We start from the raw sequence: 24,225 nt of genomic DNA, 5'->3' as shown, positions 1-24,225 counted from the left end.
ATTAAGCCTCAGGATCAATTTAAAGTTTCAAAATCAAAATAGTTTTTCATTAGGGGTGGATATTAGGGATATGGTTAAGGCACAGGTCAGCCATGATCTAACTGTACGGTAGAATAGATTTGTAGGGCTGATTAGCCGCCTCTGTGTTACATTTGGAGACCAGAGCATCAAGAGAGTTTCTTTAAATAGACTTCATCCCAGAGGAACTGAAGCTTCTATCCATGTCTGGAACTTGCTGAGTTAACAATTACTCTTTACTTGTGATTTCAACCATTAAAGATCAAATGGGTTGCCCAACTTGTGCTCTGAAAAGTAGCCAAACTAACTTCATGTTTAGAAGTATCAAGTGGGATGATAGCTTCTCATCACATTTCATAATAGCTGTGAGGACTTAGAATAAAGGGTAAACTAAAAGTAGTTGAACCAAAAGATTAAAATCCATAGAATCTACTCAGTGTTTGTTGTACGTGTATGATGAGGCTTTTGGATTACAAAGATCTTGATGGACCTTCATGGTGGATCAATATTTGTATTCTGTTTCAACTGTAATGCAGGTGTCAGCTCAGGGTGGATCTAGATTTCTTTTTAAATCTACTGTAATTATTTCCTTATCTGCTGCCGTCTCTTAGGATCAAGAATTATTTGCTCTGAGATTGCTGATGAGTCTGGTGTGCAATCTGCAAACCTTGAACTCTGAAATCTGGGGAGCAATTAGTCATTGATGGGCCAGGCAGATGAGGAGCTTTGAGGTTTGTGTGCCTTCTGCGACACCTGTGTGCTCCTGACAATTTCTCAATGTGTTCAGTGCATTCTTAATTAAGCCTTAGAGTAGTCCAGTGATAAAATGGTGCAATGTTTTCATTTCTTGAAGCAATACATTGGGAAATCAACTAGGAAATGACCTGTTTAGATTAGGCATTATGTAATGAGGCAAGATTAATTAATAATGTCAAAGTAAAAGATTCCCTTGGTAAATAGTGATCATAGTACAAATTAAATCCTCATTACGTTTGAAAATGATGTACTCCATACACCAATCACAAACCAATTATGTCCGTGTGCAGGGAGAACTGACTAAACTGGATTAAGTACATAGATTAAAAGGGATGTGGTAAATAAAGAGTGGAAAATATTTCAAGAAATGTTTTAAAATGTTCAACAAAAATTCATTGCATTAAAAAAAATGCTCAGCAAGGAAGATTCATTTGTGACTCAAAGAAATTAAAGGTAGTATTAAGTTAAAAGAAGAATAGTGAGAGGAAGCAATGGCCTAGTAATATTATTGCTAGACTATTCATCCAGAAACTCAGCCAATGTCTTGGAGACCTGAGTTCAAACCTTGCCACAGCAGATGGTGGAGCTTTAATTCAGTAAAGAATTTGGAATTACAAGTCTAATGATGTCTGTGAAACCATTGCCGATTGTCAGAAAAAAGCCACCTGCTTCACTTGTGTCACCTGCCATATAATCTGGTCTGGCCTACATGCAACTCCAGATCCACAGCAATGTGACTGACTCCTAACTGCCCTCTGGGTAATTAGGGATGTATAATAAATGCTGGTGTAGCCAGTGATACCAAAATCTCGTGAATGAATAAAAAAAGCAGGTCAGAAGATTGAGTATGTTATCAACCAAAATGATCATACAAAAAGTTGATTTAGATAAGAGGAAAGAACAAGTACACACACTAATAACATAAAAACTTCTACGTTTTTAAAAAAAATTGCTAAAATAAATAATAGTCTCTTAGAAGCAGTAACAGGAGAAATTTCGTAGGGAGTAGGAAAATGATGGAGGTATTCAACAAATATTTTGTGTCTTTCTTCACAGAAGAAAACACAAGATGCATGCCAGAAACAGATGAGGCCTTCAGGCCGAAAATAGGAATATTTAATATCAGCAGAGAAAAAATATTGGAGAAGCCTAACGGACTAAAATCCAACAAATCTCCAGAAACTGGCGGCTTCAGTTTGCAAAAAGGAGAGCTGAGAAATAGCAAACGTGCTGACTGAGTTTCTAAAATTGCTTAAATTTGGGAATGCTCTCATTAGTTTGGAAATTTGCAAATTAAACACTGCTTTTCATTAGACCATAAGATAGAGGAACATAATTGGACCATTTGGCTACTTGAATTTACTCTGCCATTCCATCATGGGTCATCTTTTCCTCAACCACATTCTCCTTCCTGTAATTTTTGTTGCCCTTACTAATCAATGACATATCTATCTCAGTCTAAAACCACTCAGTGACTTAGCTTGCGCATCCTTCTGTGACAGAGAGTTCCACAGATTCACCATCCTCTGGCTCATTCCTCCTCATCTTAGTCCTAAAAGTTCATCCCTTCACTCTGACGCAGCGCCTTGTGGTGCTCGTGTCTGCTTTTAGTAAACCGTACTTTTCTAAGTAAATTGTTAAGCATAGTGGAAAGACCTTCTTCACGTCCACTCCATCCAGGCCTCTCCGTATTCTGTAAGTTTCAATGAGATTCCACTCCTCAAATGGTAAGCCCTTCATCCCCAGCATCATTCTAGTAAAGCTCCTCTGGACCCCTCTAACACCAGCACATCTTTCCTTAGATACGGGGCCCAAAATTGCTCACCTGTTTTTTTTATTCTAGCCCTCTTAAAATGAATGTTAACATTGCATTTGCCTTCCTAATGCTAACTGAACTTACATGTTAACCTTAAGAGAATCCTGAGCTGGAATCCTAAGTCCCTTTGTGCATCAGATTTCCAAAGCCTTTCCCCATTTAGAAAATAGTGTACGCCTCTATTCTTCCTCCCAACGTGCATAACTTTGCACTTTCCCACATTGTATTCCATCTTCCACTTCTTTGCCTGCTCTCCGAGTCTGTCCAAGTCCTTCTGCAGCCACCCCATTTCCTCAACAATACCTGCCCCTTCACTTATCATTGCTTAATAAAAAGGAGCGAGAGAAAATTGGCGAGAATGGAGCAGTTCGCCTGAATCTGTAGTTGGGAAACTGCAAGAATCATTTACAAAGGAATGCTTAACAATTTACTTAGAAAAGCATGGTTTTACTAAAAGCAAATTCTTCTTGACAAATTTATTGGAGTTTCTTGAAGATGCTGGATAAGTCTTCTGGAATTTTGAGGATGTAACTAGTAGAGTGATAATGGGAGCCAGTACTTGGACTTTGAGAAGGCTGTCAATAAGGTCCTATATAAAAGATTAGCATGTAAACATGAAGTTCATGGGATTAGGAATAGTGTACTGTAACAGATACTGTAACATACTGTTGCCAGACTGGAAATAGAGTAAGAATAAATTAATCCTTTTCTGAGAGGCAGCAAGTGACTCGTGGGATATCGTGGGGATTAGTGCTTAGACCCCAGCTATTCACAATATACGTAAACCATTTAGATGAGGGAATTAAATGTAATGCCTGCAAATTTGCAGACGACACAAAACTGGGCGGGAAGGTGAATTGTGAGGTGGATGCAGAGATGCTTCATTGTGAGGTGGGCAAAAGCATGGCATGTGGATAAATGCCAGATTGTCTATTTTAGAAGCAAAGACAGGAAGACTATTGATTTTCTGAATGGTGATAGATTGGGAAAGGGGAGAGGTGCAACCACACCAAGGAGTCGTCATGCACCATTGCTGAAGGTAAGCATGCAGGTGCAGCAGGCGATGAAAAAGGCAAATGGTATGTTGGCCTTCATAGTAAGAGAGTGCAGACACGGGAACAAAGATGTCCTGCTATAATTGTGCATGGCTTTGGTGAGACCACAGCTGGAGTATTGTGTACAATTTTGACCTGCTGATCTGAGGAAGGATATTTGAGCTATACAGGGAGTGCAATGAGCAAGACTGATTCCTGGGATGGCAGGATAGACAACCAAAGAGAGACTGGATCAGTTAGGGGTGTATTCACCGGTCTTTGGAAGAATAAGAGGGTATCAAATTCGAACAGGACTGGACAGGGTATATGCAAGGATGTTCCTGATGACCAGGGTCATGGTCTAAACACTTGGGGTAGGCCATTTAGGACTGAGGTGAGACATTTCTTCACCTAGAAAGTAGTGAGCTCGTAAATTCGCTGCCACAGAAAGCCGTTGAGGCCAACACATTGAATATCTTTAAGAAGGATTTAGATGAAGTTCTGAGAGGCATGGCATTCATCCACAAACTCCATCAACAAACACATCGACCTGGACCCAATATACCAACCACTACAGCGGACAGCTGAAACTGACAACCGGAAGCAGCAGGGACAGACCACTATAAACACCAGAGGAAACATCAAAGAAGCGCTTCGCAGGAGGCTCCCAAGCACTGATGATGTCGCCTAGCCAGGGGACGAAACGTTTGCAACAAAAACTTCCAGCTCGGCGAACAGAACCACAACAATGAAGTTCTTAGGGCTAAAGCGATCAAAGTTTGAGGAGAAAGTGAGAACAGAGCACCATATTGAATGGCGGAGCAGGCTCAAAGGACCACATGGTCAATTGCTCCAATTTTCTGTTTTTCCATGTAACATGTAGAGTCAATGAAGAGAAACCAGTCGTTGCTGTGTACAAGATTAGGATTCGTGGGGTTTAGGGTGATGGCATTGATAAAGATTGGCTAATGGATAGGATTGCGCAGAGAATAGGTATAAACAGTGCATAGAGCAGTGGAAGGATCAGTGGTGGGACATCAGCTATTTACAATTTATATTAATGAATTAATTTATTTGGTAAAAAGATATATCATAAATTTGTGGAAGATACAAAGCTAAGTGAAATTCTTAACTGAGAGGTTGTAAAGTGATACGGTTAAGTGAGTGAGCAACAAACTGGTAGATGGAAGTGTAAAACTTGAAAATGTTGATTTTCTGATAGACTTCAGTCCTGTTATGACGTGGAGGTTGCACTCCTTTACTAATTAAACCAAAACGCCCAGAGAAATTTGCCTCATAACCTGCTAAAAGTGTATGACTGAAAGAAGATCCCTGATTTTCACTGTATAAATAAAAAGTAGCAATTTATTTATTTAACCCTAACAGTGAACACTAACAAAACTATTAACAAACTGAATACTCTTTCCCTTAACTAGCGAACCACAATTGTATTAATTTTGCTTTTCCAATAACAATTAATAATAATGCTAATTTGGAACTTAATCTCTCACACAAATGGTCTTCCCTTCTTTCGGTCTTCCCTTCTTCCTTCAGCCTTCCTTCCTCTTCTTTCCAAATCTGCTGTCTTCTCCTAGGTCATCGTCTCACTTTTTATTGAGTGTATTTTAGCTATCAAATGTCTTACCTTTTAAATAGATTGTGCCCTCTCAGAAGTTGCTTTTGAGAGCAAGATGTTTATTTCTTTAGATGGCATTTTGCAAAATCCCTGCATCTTTTATGCCCATGATGACATTTTAAATTCATATAATTTGATTGGCTTCCGGGTGTCAAAGCACTCAGCTTTATATTCAATTGGTCCTTAGTCTCCAAGTGTCTTTATAAATTAATTGGCCGAGTTTAAAATGTTGGCTGGATAAAAATGCTCCTTGAGCCTGCTCAATACAAAATGTAAATTCAAGCACCTGCTGCTGCTTACCCACAGACATTCATTGTTAAATCTCTAAACACCGAAAATAATGACAGTTTTTTTAAAGGGTCATCGCCATGTTCCCCCACCGCCATCCCACCAGTTTTACACACCAATTTTGTGACCGTACTCAAACAAGAAACACCGCAAGTTAGTGTGCAGGTGCAGAAAACGGTTAGGAAAGCAAATGGCATGTTGGCCTGTGTTGCAAGGGGATTGGAGTGAAGAAATAACTCCTGCAACAATTGTATAGGACTTTGAGAGTGCATTTGGAATACAGTGTAATGTTTGATTTCCAGTCTCCATATTTATGGAAGGATATATTTGGAAATATAAAGGATATTTCCATTTCCTTTTGGAGGCAGTGAAGGTTCACTAGATTATCCATGGGATGAGAGGGTTATCTGTGATGAGAGGCTGAGTAAATTATGTCGATATTCACATTCAAAGCCCCTTAGAGCCTTGTATGTTTCATATGTTAAACATGAAGTTATTTCCGCTAATCAGGGAATCTAAAACACAGGCACAGCCTGACCATAAGGGGTCATCATTGAGGACTGAGATAAAAATACATTCATTCAGAGGGTTTTTAATCTTTTGAAATTATCTATGTCAGAGGGTTGTGCATGCTGCACTGTTTAGAATATTTAAGACTGCGATGGACATATTTTCAGGACTGCATGGACAAGAAGGATAAGGGAAAAACGAGGTAACCTAGAAGGATAAGGGAAGCAATCAGAAAAGTGGAACTGAGTTCACCCATGATAGTATTGAGTGGCAGGCCAGACCTCACTGACTGCATGTTCTATTCTTTCTCTTATTTCTTACGTTCATAAATAAACCTTCTCCATTTTGATTTGTTACAAGCCAGAGACTCCAATAACTCAGCGAGGATATTTGATAATTTGAGGAAGTCTTGAGGGCTCCCCTTAAAACATTTCCATTGTTCTGGTCTCTTGCTGTGACCAGTTGCTTCAGGAGGCTGAAGTCAGGCATACAAATGGCGTCCCACACAGCAGAACACTTGATGCCAGGCAGTTTGGCTTTGGAGAGAACACTGTTGTTGGACTGCCTTTCTTGTCACTTCATTTGGAGAATATCATGAAGGCACACTTCAAAGCACTGGAGAATGGTAATGCCATTTATTAAATTATTTCCTGGCCTCCAGTATTTGCTGCTGATACCTACTTGTCCTTGAGAATTGAGGGGCTTACTTGGCCATTTCAGAGTCCAGTAAGAGTCAGACATATTTGTGCGTGTTTATATGTAAGATAGCCTTCCCTAAAAGGCATTTGTGCAAAATAGGTTTATTGGCAACCAATGATAGTTTCATGATCAGCTTCTAATTCTAGATTTTAAACTAAATTTGAATTCCACCAACGACTGTGAGGTGTGTTTTGAACCAGTGCCACCTCAGTCTCTACGTTACCAGTCCATTGGCATTATCACTGCTAATGCCTCCCCGCATAGTTGTAGGTTGTCCACGTTTGTGAAGTGCACAAATGCACAGGGATAACTGTTGTCCAGTAAACCAGAACCTTAATCTCTGGTTTGAGATCCGAGCCCTCAAACCGTTTTCTCAGTCAGTTGCGCATATTGCAGGTGGTGATGATTTAGTCATGTCTTTCTGCCTTCATGGACAAGTGACATCCAGAGATATGGAAAATGGTTGACATTTTCAAGTGATATGTCACTTGATGCAAACAGGTGTTGGAGACAGAGGCAGGGAGAGCAAGTTGCACCATGTGTGCTACTTGGAAAAAGACTTTAGTTTCCTGGGCATTACTTTAAAGGCCCATTTTCTCATTCTTCAGAGTTGAGTGTGACCAGGATCTCCGTTTCTGAGTGAGTGCATGCACAAGGATTATCTGAATACTGATGATTTGGAGATGCCAGTGTTAGACTGGGGTATGCACACTTAAAAATCACAGAGCACCAGATGTTTCAGCATTCTACACCAACGTCCCCAACAACGACGGCATTGCAGCAACAGCTTCAGTATTCAACACCAACAGCTGCCAATCTCCAAGCACCCACAACTCATCCGCTTTATCCTCGATCACAACATCTTCAGCTTTGACAATCAGTCCTTCATCCAGACACGCGGAACAGCCATGGGGACCAACTTTGCACGGCAACATACATAGGTTCAAACAAGACTTCTTCACTATGCAGGACCTCCAACCAACACGACATTGACAACATTTTCTTCGTCTGTACCCATGGCAAAGAGTCACTGAAGCAACTACACAGTGATATCAAAAGTTTCATCCCACCATCAAACTCCCCATGGACTACTATCTATTTCATTCTTGGACACATGCATCTCTATCAAGGATGGGCACCTCAGCACCTCACTCTACCGCACACCCACGGATAAACTCATGATGCTACACTTCTCCAGCTTACACCCGAAACACACAAAAACAGCCATACGCAGGATCTGCTCAGATTAGGAGGAATGTGATGGGCACGTGGAAGTACTCAAGGATGCCCTCATAAGAATGGGGTACGATGCTCAACTCATCAACCGCCAGTTCCAATGTGCCACAGCGAGAAACTGTAATGATCTCCTCAGGAGACAGACACGAGCTGCAACTGACAGGGTAACCTTTTATTGTCCAGTACTTCCCAGGAGCCAAACAACTAAGCTATGATCTTTGCAGCCTGCAACGCATTATCAATGAGGATGAGCACCTCACCATGACCTTCCCCACACCTCCACTGCTCACCTTTAAACAACCACCAAACCTCAAACAGGTCATTGTTTATAGCAAACTGGCCAGCTTTCAGGACACCATACAACCTTGTCACGGTGGACGCTGCAAGCTGTGTCAGAGTGTCTTCACGGATACCACCATTATGCGTGGAGGACACCTCCCACATTGTACTCATGCAACTCAGCCAACTTTGTCTACCTCAGACACCGCAGGCAAGGATGCCCTGAGGCATGGTACATTGGTGAGACCAAACAGGCTATGGCAACAGATGAGTGGACACTGCACAATAATCAACAAACAGGAGTATTTCCTCCCAGTCGGAGAGCACTTCAGCGGTCCAGACCTTGGACCTTCGGGTGACCGTCTTCCAAGGCGGACTTCAGGACAGGCAACAACAAAATGTGACCGAGCAGAGGCTGATAGCCAAGTTTGGTAGCCATGACGGGGGCCAAGGGTTCATGTCACACTACAGTCTCTCTCACTCTCACTCACTCTCTCACTCACTCTCTCACTCACTCTCTCTCTCTCTCTCTCTCTCTCTCCCTCTCTCTCTCTCCCTCTCTCCCTCTCTCCCTCTCTCCCACTCTCCCTCTCTCCCACTCTCCCACTCTCCCACTCTCCCTCTCTCCCACTCTCCCTCTCTCCCTCTCTCCCTCTCTCCCACTCTCCCACTCTCCCACTCTCCCACTCTCCCTCTCTCCCTCTCTCCCTCTCTCCCTCTCTCCCTCTCTCCCTCTCTCCCTCTCTCCCTCTCTCCCTCTCTCCCTCTCTCCCTCTCTCCCACTCTCCCACTCTCCCACTCTCCCACTCTCCCACTCTCCCACTCTCCCACTCTCCCACTCTCCCACTCTCCCACTCTCCCACTCTCCCACTCTCCCACTCTCCCACTCTCCCACTCTCCCTCACTCCCTCACTCCCTCACTCCCTCACTCCCTCACTCCCTCACTCCCTCACTCTCTCTCTCTCACACTCTCTCTCTCTCTCACACTCTCTCTCTCTCTCTCACACTCTCTCTCTCTCTCTCACACTCTCTCTCTCTCTCTCTCTCACACACTCTCTCTCTCACACACTCTCTCTCTCTCTCTCTCTCTCTCTCTCTCTCTCTCTCTCTCTCATAGACCCATACATTCCCGCAGACCCCCTCTCATATGCTCGCACATACACTCACATGCTCTCTCACTCTCTTACAGACACTCATGACCAGCCCCCCCAATCTCCCCCCCCCCCCCCCAACACACATGCACACTTAAAAATATAAGTTTGTGGGGTGAATTTGCGCTTGCAGAATGACATTTTACTTTACTCAAAAACTGTATGAATACATGTAAGAGTCTGTAAATCAATTTTTTAGATTAGAATCAGTCTGACCGTTGTGGCACAGACAGTCTCACATAGGGCACCTCACACTTTAAATACATTATCTGGGCCGACATGACACCAATTGTTAAAGTTCACTTGCGAATGTAACTTTTAAAAAAGGTTTTGCGATTTACATATGAAAGAACTGAAACCAATATGATCATTCTAAAAGATGAGAGACTTAACAAACAATCTGGGCCTTTTTCAATATATAATTTCAGTTACATCACACTGTAAACTTTTGCTATAAATTCTGTGACTTACAATCTTATACTCCACAACTACCTGACGAAGGAGCAGCCCTCCGAAAGCTAGTGCTTCCAAGAAAACCTGTTGGACTATAACCTGGTGTTCTGTGATTTTTAACTATCTGCATACTGAAGCTCAATGTTAGAATGATTTTGGTTTAGAGTTGAAGACAGTTTGCTGTCTTTGCTGTAAAAAGTATCTCCACAGCTAGCAGTAATTTATATCAGCAATGATTTATGAGAAAGACCTGAATCTTTTCATCTCTTGTACTGAAGAGGAAAACTGTGTGGATAATTGAAGCATCATAAAGCATGGACAGGATAAATAGGCAAAGTCTTTTCCTTGGGGTCGGGGAATCCAGAACTAGAGGCCATAGGTTTAGGATGAGAGGGGAAAGATATAAAAGAGACCTAAGGGGCAACTTTTCACTCAGTGGGTGGTGCGTCTATGAAATGAGCTGCCAGAGGAAGTGGTGGAAGCTGGTACAGTTACAACATTTAAAAGGCATCTGGATGGATATATGAATAGGAAGGGTTTGAGGGGATATGGGCTGGGTGCTGGCAGGTGGGACTAGATTGGGTTGGGATATCTGGTCGGCATGGACAAGTTGGACCGAAGGGTCTGTTTCCATGCTGTGCATCTCTATGACTCTAAGTAACTACTGAATTAATTTTCCCCAGTCTGTAGAGTTGCCCTTTTCAGCGAGACAATCTTTGACCTCAATCACTCAGTAATAGAGGCAGTATTAATAATAATAATAGTAACAAACCCAACAAAGATGGTCGAGTAATTTGCACTGAATATGCGAATGGGTATGATGAACAGTATCTGTGAGCCAACAATTCCCTTCATAGAACATAGAACAATACAGCACAGAACAGGCCATTCGGCCCACGATTTTGTGCCGAACATTTGTCCTAGCTTAAGCACCCATCCATGTACCTATCCAATTGCCGCTTAAAGGTCGCCAATGATTCTGACTCTGCCACTCCCACAGGCAGCGCATTCCATGCCCCCACCACTCTCTGGGTAAAGAACCTACCCCTGATATCCCCCCCTATACCTTCCACCCTTCACCTTAAATTTATGTCCCCTTGTAACACACTGTTGTGCCCGGGGAAAAAGTTTCTGACTGTCTCCTCTATCTATTCCTCTGATCATCTTATAAACCTCTATCAAGTCACCCCTCATCCTTCGCCGTTCCAATGAGAAAAGGCCTAGCACTCTCAACCTATCCTCGTACGACCTATTCTCCATTCCAGGCAACATCCTGGTAAATCTTCTCTGCACCCTCTCCAAAGCTTCCACATCTTTCCTAAAGTGAGGTGACCAGAACTGCACACAGTACTTCCTTTCCCAAAAACCTGGCCACAGAGACCAGCAGATTCCCTTGAAGTTAAAAGTGGCTGAATCCCATTTTTAGATTTCTTTTACTTCCCTTTCATCCATGACACTAAATATCTGCTTGGTTTGTATGATCAGTGATGAGTTTCTATTTCACAGGTTAATTTGCAACTTTGTCTTTGACTTTGCTACACCTGGTTATGATTTCAGGTCAGCCTCGTTCTAGCATTTCCTTCATTGTACTGGGAGGAGACTGTGGAGCTACAACCCTCGGACATCAGCTGTGCATTTAACAACCTCTACCTCTTCCATCTGGTTACCATGGCGCACATTGTGCAGATACTACTTACCTCTACAACAGGTGAGCACTTTACCGCAGACAGCAAGTCAACGTAATTTACATTTTTGTTTTCACAAAACCAATGAGTTATAATCAAATAAATAAATATCTCTACATATAGCCACTGTACCAGTACAAAATAATGTAGGACTGCAGCAACATAGCAGCTGATACCTGCATGGTGAACCAAATGGCCACCTCTTGTACTGCATGATTCTATGAATGAGTTCCTCTGACTTGCAGGAAAGAGTAAGTTAAATGCATAGTCTGGGAAAAGTTCTAATCCCATTTCTCTGTGTTACTTTCCACAGTTTTCTCTCAGTTGGGTGCTTAAGATAAGAGTTGAAGGTTAGCAATATTGACATTTTCCAGGTCAGTTTTGACTGCAGTAGCGGCCATTAGCATTTGTAATTTGAAGCACTGCAGTTCTTCTAAGTGCCATGAATCTGATTTCCTATGAAAAGAATAACTTTGATAAAGGTATAATTGGATTCAAGGGACAAGAATAGAGTTTATAGTTTTTAGATTAACAGTCAGCGTTGAGTCTGGGGGCAGAGTTAGAATTTTGTTTGCCCGTCTGCTTTGTCACATTTTTATAAATGATTCCATAGTGTTTCAAGAGGAGGGTCTTACCCCAGTGTTGAGGTCAACATTCCTCTCTTGCTGAAATTGAGATATACCTCATAATAAGACACTAAGGATAAGTCTACACGCTAGACAAAAGAAATTAACTGGTGTTATTGTGGAGCGTGTAGCATTTTGAAATCCTCTGAAGAAAGCTCTGTGGTCTTACTTAAACTGACATACTTGGTTGCAACCCAAAATGTATTACTATTTGTATGTATACAGTTGTAACAAATTGGCAAGTGTTAGTACAAACCTATTTAGGATGTTCCCTGGTGTAACTGTGATACTAAAATAGCACACTATAAACATTAACCGATTTTCTAATTATAGTGCCTCTTACTTGATGTAGGTTTTACATTTATAACTTGCATGTAAAAGTGCAGTTGATTGTTTACTTAGCCACGAAACACCGTGCTAGTAAGATGTTTAACAGTGAGTACACAATAAAGCAACAGCTTTCATTTCTGTAGTACCTTTTAATTTTTAAGCTGTCTCGAGGCCCGTCATGGAACTGGAATCCAATGAAAGTTGATACCCAGTCAAAGAAGGAGAATCAGAACAGGTGATCAAAAGTTTAAAGCAACATCTTTAGGGGACAGAGAGAGATTGAGAGGTGGAGAGATTGAAGGCGAGAATTTCAGAGCTTGGGGTTGAGGCAGTTGAAATCATGACTACAGTTCAAAGCATGTTTCTTTGGTGAGGACAGAGTTGGAGAAATGCAACATTGAGATCCTGAGCAAATCTTCTTCTTCATCAGAATCACTCGCTAATGAGCATGATTATCCACCAAGGAAATTCCTGGACAAATATGGATTCATAATAGAATGAGAATAACCTAACAGAGAAATTGAAAGTAGATTGCTTCTTTTCCTTCTTGCATACTTGTGAAGTACGGGTTCAAATCCCACCACGGAACCTGTTGATTAGTTCATAAAATTTGGTTAATTAATTAAAATTAAATTTGGAATGGAAAGTTAGTTTCATAGCAGTATTACTAAGACTGTAATCAATTGTTGGGAAAGCCCATCGCTAATGTCCTTTCGGGAAGAAAATTTGCAGAGTCCAGACCCACAGCAATGTGGTTCATTCTGAACTGCCCTTTGAACTGGCTAAGCAAGTCACTACTTTGTACTAAGCCACTACTTTGTACTAAACCACTGCACCAAGGTCAAAAAGTCACAAGATCAGAAGTCCCACTTTCTCGTCCAACAGGTTTATTTGAAATCATAAGCATTTGGAGAATTGCTCCTTCGTCGGATAAAGTGAAGAAAAGCGTACAGGCAGAGCGAGCTCAATAGAGAGATCAAAAGATCATACAAATGGCGTGTGTGAAGTGTCAACACGCTGAATAATTAATCTCTGCAGGTGATCAAAAGTGTCAGGCGGTGTGAGTAAAGTGTCAAAAGCTGAATAGCAAGTGAAGGGTTGACATATAATTGAGGCAGAGAATTATTTACAAAGAATTTAAAATAAGATAGTGCTGGAGACAAACCAAATGGCTGAAGTAACATGATAGATGTGAGAGTGACATGTCAAGGATCTGACCAAAGTAACAGGTAATCCAAAACTGTACAAACTAATTAAGATGTTACCTTGATTACTAATATAACTTGAGTAGTCTTAAACCAGTTTGAATTGGTGTATAGGTCTAAAAACACAAGAGAATTGCATGTGCCGAAAAGAAAGTGTTTGACGTTAATTAATTTTAAGTAGAGATATGGAATTTCATTTTTGTTTTGTTGATTCATGCAGCATCAAGCAACCGTGTTTTCTCTCTTTGTACCCCTGCCACATTGCTGCTGAGGCTGCATTCTTTGGTTGTAGGATTGTTTTGGTCTAGCTGACTAAATTGACTTTTAAGTAACCACTAAACTTGTATGCAAGCTTTCCTTTGTTTTGCTTTTCTTTGTTTTTATTTGGTTAATGGTATAGTTGGTGTAACATGTGTTTCTTCAACATGAATTGACTATTACACAATGGAAGAATTTGGACCACTATTTGTTGAACGTAACCTTTCCCCACCTGTATTGGCTATAATGTGATTCCGGTCGCATTGGTTTAAATGGTGCTGCTAATAACCGATTTTCTTATAACGTGGGATCGCACAGGAACTATCACATTATATCGAAACAAACTGTACAGTTCAAGATGCCATTGTTTTGTGCAATACTTGTGTTATTCCTGAGCAGATTGTCCTATGGAGCAGGATGGAGAGGAGAGTGAGGAGTCTCAGTCAGCAGCAGAGCTGTATGAAGTGCTTCGAGAATACACAAGCAGGTATGAGACAGAAACTAAAGTTTCTTGCAGTGATATAACTACTTAGTTCCTGACAAATCTTCAAGAGACATTATTTCCAAGCTGGGCTCAGTTCGCAGTCTACTTGGTTACTAAATCTAATATATTGCTTTTGTGTTTTATTTTAAAAATGTATGATACTAAGCCACATGATGTATACAGTCAAACGATCAAAAGCTGGGTCAAAGAGAGAAGTCTTAAGAAGTGTCCTAAAGGAAGAAAGAGAGGTAGAGAGGCAGCGAGGTGTAAGGGGAACATTCTACTTGTGATCTCAACAGATGAAGTCATGGTCACCAGTAATACAGAGATTAGATTGGGGTTTCATGAGGTCTGAAGAAGAGGTACACAGAGATCTCAGAGGGCTGAGATACTCTGACATGATTCCAGAGATAGAGTTTTCCTAAACAAGGATGAGAATTTTAAAATCAACAAGCAACTTAATCAGGAGTTTGGGCGTGAAGGAGAAAGGAACTTGCTGCAAGTTACAACATTGGAAGCAGAGATTTGGATGATCTGTGGAGGGTAGAATTTGGGAAACCAGGCAGGAGTGCATTAGAATAGTTGAATCTGGAGCTAACAAAGACATGAATGAGCCAATGATCTGAGATGGTGGAGTTGAAGAATGCTATTGAGGTCCAAATAGATAGTTTTAGTGATGACACAGACATGAATTTGACAGCTCTTCTCACTGAAGTACCAGAGACTTTTGCCAGAGAGAGAGATGGAATCTGTAGCTAGTGAATAGAGTTTGGAATGAAGATGAAACAGTGTCCTTGGTCTGGCCACTCTTGGAGGAATTTGATACTGGATGTTGGATAAGCTGATAGCATTTCTCAGGAATGGAGGAGTTGTAAAATGTTTGTAAGGTGGAGCTAGGTTTCATCAATGATGATGTGTCCTCGGGGCAGCATGCAGGTGAATCTGGAAGTTGGAGGGAGCTAAAGATACATCCTTGTAATATCCTAATGGTGCATGAGCAGAATGAAAACTCATTGCAAGTAATTCCCTGGCTCTGATTGAATGGATGAACCAGAAGAGAACAAGACTCAACAGCTGGACAGTGGTGGAGCGATATTGATGTGGTCAGCAATATCAAAAGCTACATCAGAAAAGCTGAAGAATGAAGGTGTGTTTTGTCAGAATCTCACAATGTCATTTCTAACTTTGATCAGAGCTGTTTCACTATTGTGGCAGAGGCAGAAACCTGATTAGAGGAATGTTTACGTAGATTTCCAGGAAAGATGGACATGGGTTTTGGAAACAGCAACTTGTTTAAAGACTTTGGAGAGGAACGAAAGATTGGAGATGAGGCTGTAGTTGGCAAACACCAGTGGGGTTAAAGCCTGATTTTCTGAGGGGTAGTGACTAAAAAACATTTCAAGTAGAAAGGAATAATGCCCAAGGCTATGCAGAATGAAACTATCTGGATGCTTCTTTTGAATAACTAGCACAGGTTTCCAAACCAAATCCCCTCCTGTGCTGTAAGATTCAATGATCTTGCTCCGTTCTGTCATATTGCCACATTTCCTGATCCTGATGTCCTTGTTGGCACACATGTAGTTCCCAACTTTCATCGTTTCATCAGCTGAGATGATGAATGGATGTTGGTTGTATCTCAGTGTGGAAGATTTGGAAAGTTTAGGATAAGCACGCTTGGTTTTTTTTTGGAAGTCTTCCTATGTTGCCAAAAGCTTGGGAACAGCTTGGCCTCCTGAGCTTTCGACCAGCACATGTTGGAGTAGAAACTTGCAGTGCAAAAATCGAGGTGTAAGATGGTTGCGTACATCTGAAAGGTAAAAAGATTTTTCATATCAAACAAGGCTCCAACTCACTTTTAATTAATTTGTGAGAATGTAGAGTTCTGTTCTTTATGCAGGTTTTCTGTGATGTTAACCTGAGGTTCTTGGCTGTTCAGAGGACAGTGTTACAGTTTGCTCACATCACTGCTCCCTTGGGGGATTGAATTGGTGTTGCCACTGCTACATATCAAATTTTAAAGTCACCATTCCTCTACTGCACCATAGTGCTGCTCTCTTAAAGATAAAGATGACTATTTGGGGGGAGGTTGAGGAGGAGAGTCGGCCCAAGAATTGAACCTACACTGTTGGAATCACTCTGCATCACGAACCAGTCATCCAGCTAACTGACCTCTCATTTCAAATATATAGCACCCTTTTTATTAACCAGCACCAATGGGACCAGGAGTGTGTCAGTTGATCAATTATTGCGGACAATCAAGAAGTACGCATAACCGCAGTAAACTCTGACCAAGCAAAACTTCAAGACATCAAGATCTCTCAAAACACACCTCCTGATATCTATGTAAAAGCTCACAGTAAGGATTAGAGCTTTTATGCAGGGTGTATACACATCACTATTACACTTTATTTACAGCATAAATACTCTGACATCAGAGTACATATAATTTTTGACTGTATATCAAGAGTGCCAGTTAAAACAAAGTTTGCTGTACTTGCAATAATTATTCTATTTTGTATTAATTTTATTTGAGAATAAAGTTTTCAGCATTCCTACAATCAATCATTCCCATTTAATATGGTTTCCATTCTGAATGGCAATTTCTAGTGTGCAAGTTCTACAAAGTGGGCGGCATGGTGGCACAGTGGTTAGCACTGCTGCCTCACAGCGCCAGAGACCCGGGTTCAATTCCCGCCTCAGGCGACTGACTGTGTGGAGTTTGCACGTTCTCCCCGTGTCTGCATGGGTTTCCTCCGGGTGCTCCGGTTTCCTCCCACCATCCAAAGATGTGCAGGGTCAGGTGAATTGGCCATACTAAATTGCCCGTAGTGTTAGGTAAGGGGTAAATGTAGGGGTATGGGTGGGTTTCGCTTCGGCGGGTCGGTGTGGACTTGTTGGGCCGAAGGGCCTGTTTCCACACTGTAATCTAATCTAAATCTAAAGTGGGCGTTTTGTCATTTGCCATGTTAAAATGAGTTGCAATTGTCAACAGATCTTTAGAATATAAGCCCCATGGCTGCTACCTGTGGAACTGTGTGAAATGTGGCATTTTTCCATTCCTTCGCTGTTCTGCCTTGTTCTTCAACTACCTGCTTGGAGTGCCACCTCCTGAGGAGCTGTCAAAAGGTAAGTGAAAAGGAACTTGCAGTTTTAATTTGGGAATATGTGGTTTTTGGTGAATGTAATTTTGTTTTCAAAGATAGCAATGAAAAACCAGGAAAGCAAGGAAATCATAGAGCGATGTAAACATCTTAAAATAGTTCTGAAGGGGAATTTCTAAAAATATATTTTTATTGAAAAATAGATTTTTTAATATTACAACAAATGCAAAATAATACCAAGAAAGAACACCAAAAAATTTTTTTAAAATCCAAACCACCCTCATGTACAAATGTATAAATATATAAGAATAACCCAACTAACTACTTAACTAAATAAATAATAACTAACAACAAACTGATAAATAATAATACAGCTCAGCAAAACAAAACACTAACTCTCGAATATCGAGAGCATCAATTTTCACATGCGTTCGGAGTTCCCCCTCCCTGGATGTTGGACTCGTAAAAGCACAATCATTACGGTTATATAAAAGTCCTTATTAGTGTGGCAGACATATCTGTGTCCAGGTATTCCAAAAAAGGCCACCATGTCTTTTAGAAGTTCTTGGTTTTGTGATGCACCATACTTGTAAGAAATTCCAAGTGGATATGAAGGGGGATTTTAATGAACTGAGTGTAGACTGGGACAGTGGTAGTTTAAGGGACAGGAAGGAGCAAGTGTTCTTAGATTGTTTCCAAACAGTGTGTCTTCAATGCCCCAAGAATGGAGACGCAGCTAGACTTGCTCTTCGGGGCAAGCATCAGTAGAGAACAGTTAGGGGACAGTGATCATGGTATCATAAAAGTTTGAGATTTGGTCGTAAAGAGAAATGAACAATCTAGATTAAGAATAACCATCTGGTAAAGCCTCCGGAGAGGTTACTTGATTTCAAGTGTGGCCCTTCATCCAAGTATGTTCTTCTTCAATGCCGAGTAACTGTTTGCCTTTCCAGAATTTTATTGTTTTGATTTAACATAATTACTGGGTTTCAGCAGAATTCTAATCGAACAACTTTGACTTTTAGTTGCCACCTCAAGCTGGAATCATAACTTGTAGCTCCAACCAAGACATCTAATTTCTATGTAAGAATCGGAAAAGAAAGGAATTAGGAACAGAAATACTTGTACTTCTGTAATGCAGTAGAAAATGATTGTGCATCTGTAGTGCTGTAGAGCTAGTGATAAAATAGTGAAATTCGGAAATTGTTGCAAATAGAATTCAGTGTCAGTAAATAAATGGGTGGACTTTTCCCGGAGGATAATGATGATATTTTGGGGTAGGTATTTAGGTTCACAAGACATTAAAAGTAGAAATGAAAATTAAACCCATGCAAATGTTTAATGCTTTGCTGGATTTAATGGAAAGTCTACGTATAGCTTTTCTGGCCACGGTTAGAGTACTGAATGTAGCTTCAGGCTCCTCAGTGCTAGAAGGATGTTGAGACCTTAGTGAGGGTACAGTACACATTCACTAGGTGCTGTCTGATACAGGCAAATGCAAATAAAGTCTTGAAAATCTGGGCAATTATGGGGTGATTTAACAGGGTTGTACTTTTCCCATTGTCAAGTGTTCAGGATCAAGGGAACATTTGACAATTAAATTTAAGATCTGTTGAACAGGAAGCAGGAGAACCTGTTTTGTTGGGGAGTTACGAGTCTGTGGATTGCATCAGTTGAGTTGATAATTGAGGTGACAGCCCTCTGAGCATTTAATGATAGGGGAATAAAAGGCCTAGGGAACAATCGTTGTGGTTAGAATGTTTTAAGACTGGCATATTTTGTTGTTGGAATGTCTAGAAAATAGGCTGGCGGTTAGGATGAAGCCACAGGCGTGGTCAGTAGGAAAGATTGTAATGAATGGCATGTGGAGCAATCTAATCTTGAAGTGACCAGAAAAACAGCAGCTTTGGCTCTGAACAAATAGACACTAATGAGATACACAGTCAAGAGGGACAAGTGCTGAGGGTGTAGAAAGTGTGCAGCAACAATAAGGCCACAGTATTTTTGTCATTTTGACGCTGAGGAGCTTGCACAAATCAGAATAATCAAACTGCACATCAGCAAATATATAACTGCTGATTGTGATATATTGTGAAGCATGTGTTAAATGATGTCAGCCATTTGTGGTTGGAGTTCTTAGATGTCATGGTAAAATTATACATTGTTTTAATTCCTTTTTGTATTTCATATATTCCAGGTTACCTGGCTCAGCTAATCAGCTCCCAACATCCTTGTTAAATCGGGTTCAGTTACCCCCACCCCCCCTAGGAGAAAGGAGCTACATTGAGCAGCATTAGTGTCTGGAATCAGACTTGAAATAATGTAGATATAAAAATGACTTCCATCTTGTTATTACAATGCTGTGTCAAACACTTGTTATATAAAACTAGTTAAAATCTCCATTAAGCCTCACCTAGTTACCCCGAAACAAGCTTTAGCGATTTTTTTTTTTAATAATGTGAAAGTCACTAGTTTCACACTTGATATGAATCCTGCTTTTCTTCCCAGATTCCTCTGAAGGGCAGTTTGAAGCCTTATGTCTTTACCTGGCGTTGCCTACCAACCTTTTCAAACTTTTTCAGGAGCACCAGGACATAGTATCTCCTTTGTTACAAAGGTAAGTACTGCTTTGCTTGAAGTAGTTTCAGGTATTAAAAAAATCTGTCGCAACAACAGAAGTGATGTTTTAGCAAAGGTTCTCCTACCTTAAGTGACATTCAGTAGAGAGATTACACAAGAACGTGCAGGATTGGAGCAGTTATCTGGTCAGCCCTCAAAATGATGTGCATTGCAGGCTGAAATCGAGATCACAAATTTAAACTGAAACTGTGTTTTTAAAAAATGATGTTCATAGATGTATTTTTAAAAGGTAAGGCCATTTTTTTGCAGATTCCAACCACTACCTCATCAATTTGAAGCCCCATAATCCTTTAGCCAGCTTACCCATAGAACACAACAGCGCAGTACAGGCCTTTCAGCCCTCGATGTTGCGCCAACCTGTGAAACCGACCTGAAACCTATCTAACCTACACTATTCCATTCTTATCCATATGCTTATCCAATGACCATTTAAATGCCCTTAAACTTGGTGAGTCTGCGACTATTGCAGGCAGAGAGTTTCGCACCCCTACTATTCAGTAAAGAACCTACCTCCGACATGTGTCCTATATCTATCACCCCTTAATTTAAAGCTATGTTCCCTCGTGCTAGCCGTCACTATCCAAGGAAAAGGGCTCTCTCTCTCCAACCTATCTAATCCTCTGATCATTTTGCATGCCTCAATTAAGTCACCTCTTAACCTTCTTCTCTGTAACAAAAACAGCCATGACCACCTCACTTTCAGGTTTTGCCAGTACTGCTCCAAATCTGCTCTACAAGGTATCTAATGGTTTGGTTTCTATTTCCCACTCTATAGTAGTCTAGCCAAGGCTGGGAACTTAGTTAAATAAGCACAACCAGCCTGCAGATGGTGTCCAACAGTTCCATCATGTAAATTTAGTTCCATCCTTGAGTAAATTGATGTTGATGAGCAAGCAACAGAGCAAGCAAGTATTGTGAAAGTAAGTGCATCAAGGATTATTCAGTGCTCTGAACCTCCATCTGGAGCATTTGAGGGAGCAAGAAGGTGATCTTGTGTAAGACATGAGATTGAAAAGTAGCTGGGAGAGCAGACAGAACGATAGTATGGCCTGAGCTTGGGATGGTCACATGTAACATATGACATGGGGACAGGAAGAGGCCAAACAGCACACCAAACTTACTCCACTATTCAAAAATCCAATTCCAGAGATTCATAACCCTCTGAGTAATAAAATGTCTTTAACCTATCCCTTCAAGTATTTTGTAATTGGGTCATCTCTGATTCTTCAAAACTCCAGAGAATATAGGCCCAGTTTGCCAAATCTCATTTCATTGTACAATCCCCCCATTCCAGGCAGAAGTCTGGTGAGCCATCATTGTACTCCCTTTATGACAATAATATATTTCCTGAGATAATGAGACCAAAACCCCCCTCAGGATTCCAGGTTCCTAACCAGGTTCATACACTTGAAGCAAGACTTCACTACACCGATACTCAAATCCTTTATGATAAAAGCTAACATTCCTTTGGCCTTCCTCCAGCAAAGTAAGTCAACTTCACTGCATAGATGATCAAGGAGATTAATCTTTGAGCCTTTGCATGGACTTTTATGGTCTACATTTCTTTGGGAGGTGGGACTTCTTGTAAATGTGACACTGTAACCATACACCAGAATTAGTTAAAATTTGTATCAAAATATAATTAAAAATGTGATTGTTAGGCAACGTACTCTGAATAAACCTAAATATTGAGGTCTTATAGTTAGTACAGGCGTTTTCCTGGATCTTTGAAGCTCAGTATTTGTTTCAGGTACTCAGTATACTGATCATACACAAATAAGCTGCGGCAGCTTCATCACAAAATGCATTTTGTCATTATCTTGCAACAGTCAACGGTTTTAAATTGGAAAATGTTGCCTGCAGAGCTTGTTTAATTAAAGTTTGTGCATTTTTCTTTTGCAGATGGTGTTCTGATTCTTCAGTGCAAAGCTTTCTCAAAGGAGAGCGAACAACAGTCCAGTTAGTGATCTCTTTATGCATCCTGTCTGTTCTTGGTGCATTCATCCTTATCCCTCGCTGTTGGAATCTTTTTCTTTATTTACTGCACATTGAGTTAGTTATTCTCTAAAACAATATCAAAATAATGTGCTGATAAAGGGTTTGCATAAAATCTGTAATCCAACTGATTCAGACATAAATTGAGCTGCTGTGCATTTCCAGCATTTGGTTTTTATCTTTGTTTCCTATTATCTTCACTCAATCAAGCTATAACACAGTCGCACAATTATAGAACATAGAACATAGAAGAATACAGCGCAGTACAGGCCCTTGGGCCCTCGATGTTGCGCCGATCCAAGCCCACCTAAACTACACTAACCCACTATCCTCCATATACCTATCCAATGCCCTCTTAAATGCCCATAAAGAGGGAGAGTCCACCACTGTTACTGGCAGGGCATTCCATGAACTAACGACTCGCTGAGTGAAGAACCTACCCCTAACATCAGTCCTATATCTACTCCCCCTTAATTTAAAGCTATGCCCCCTTGTAATACCCGACTCAATACGCGGGAAAAGGTTCATACTGTCGACCCTATCTAACCCCCTAATCATCTTGTTAATTAATTTTAAGACATACTTTTGACGCTGCAAAACATCCCAAATTGGAACGTTATCAGACACAAATTGATCCCAGTCCACAAAAAAGTGATATTGAAACATGATTAGATTCGATTCCCTACAGTGTGGAAACAGGCCTTTCAGCCCAACAAGTCCACACCAAAGAGTAGCCCACCCAGACCCATTTTCCTCTGACTAGTGCAATTTAGAATGGCAAATTCACCTAACCTGCACATCTTTGGACTGTGGGAGGAAACCGGAGCACCCAGAGGAAACCCATGCAGACACGGGGAGAATATGCAAACTCCACACACAGTCGCCCAATGCTGGAATCGAATAGGGGACCCTGGTGCTGTGAGGCAGCAGTGCTAACCACTGAGCCACCGTGCTGCCAAATGTGACCACAAGTCTGGTCAAAGAGGTGCACTTTGAGGAGTGGCTGAAAGGAGGGAAAAGAGTTGAAGTGATTGCAGAGAATTTCAGAAATTAGCATCTGAGCAGCTGAAAACTGGGCTACTGGAGATGGAAAGAAGGAATTGAGGATTAACATTTGCCAGAACAGAGGAAGAGTGGAAATTTCAAACTTGCAGAACAAGACGTTACAGGGTGGAAGAGGCAAGGCTTCTGAGGGATTTGAATACAAAGGTGGAATTTTAACAATTAACAGCATAAGCCATTCAGCCCGTTGAGCCTGCTGCACCATTTAGTACAATCGTGGCTGATCAACGCTTCAATTTCTTTTACCCACACTACTCCCATAACCTTTTACACCATTGATTGGAAATATAATCCCTTGTACACTGCCCCTTACACATTTTCAATGTCAAATATGGAAGGAGGGCAAAGGCTAGAACGACAGTTCAATAGTCGTCGTTCCTGGAATCTTTGGTGAGATGATCTTTGACTCTTCTGTTGACCAGTGCATTGCTGTGATCATCTCTCACTGTCCGGTCATTTCCAATGCTTGGTAAGAGACACAAGCTGGCTGAATCACTTTTAAAAGTCTCTGATTTATCCATTAAAACTCAACAGTTTACAACGGTGATTACAGGAAAGATAAATTGGTTTTCTTCAGATTTACCTCTCTCTGTCTCGTGCTCTCTCCGTCTCGTGCGAGTAAGCATTTTAGCTTCTCTGCCATTTCTCTCTCCCATTTTACATACCTACAGAAGTTTTTACAGTTCTGTTTTATATTTCATGCTTTACACTTGAATGCTATCCTTCCTTCTCAGTTTCTTGGTCCTCCTTTTATGTATTCCAAATCTCCCAATCCTCAGGTTTGTTTCCATTTCTGGCCATTTATAAGCCATTTTCTTTTCACCTTTAACTTTCTTTGGTAGTCTTGGTTGATTGATGTTTTTTTGAATCTCTGGACCTTGAAGGAATGTAAGGTTGTTGTAAGACTTTGTGCAGAGGCTAGGTGTAAAAAGTTTAGACATTTATAAAACCTAGTAACTAAGG

General features: G+C 41.0%; 1 protein-coding gene across 1 annotated transcript in view; it reads left to right on the top strand.

The window, feature by feature from the left end:
* ubr1 (ubiquitin protein ligase E3 component n-recognin 1) overlaps positions 1-24,225 on the top strand; it is a 215,675-nt gene that overhangs the window by 178,628 nt on the left and 12,822 nt on the right. Inside the window, exons 39-43 of the mRNA XM_043698391.2 lie at positions 11,434-11,584; positions 14,380-14,467; positions 17,457-17,590; positions 20,074-20,182; positions 22,108-22,164. Of these exons, the coding sequence (XP_043554326.2) occupies positions 11,434-11,584; positions 14,380-14,467; positions 17,457-17,590; positions 20,074-20,182; positions 22,108-22,164 (539 nt within the window). The remainder of the gene's footprint in view (positions 1-11,433; positions 11,585-14,379; positions 14,468-17,456; positions 17,591-20,073; positions 20,183-22,107; positions 22,165-24,225) is intronic.

The sequence above is a fragment of the Chiloscyllium plagiosum genome, unplaced genomic scaffold (assembly GCF_037043375.1).
Source record: "Chiloscyllium plagiosum isolate Xiang-an unplaced genomic scaffold, Cpla_swu_hap1 HiC_scaffold_8, whole genome shotgun sequence".
Classification (NCBI taxonomy): Eukaryota; Metazoa; Chordata; class Chondrichthyes; order Orectolobiformes; family Hemiscylliidae; genus Chiloscyllium; species Chiloscyllium plagiosum.
Note: the sequence above shows the minus strand (reverse complement) of the source record. Positions and strands in the feature narration are given on the sequence as shown.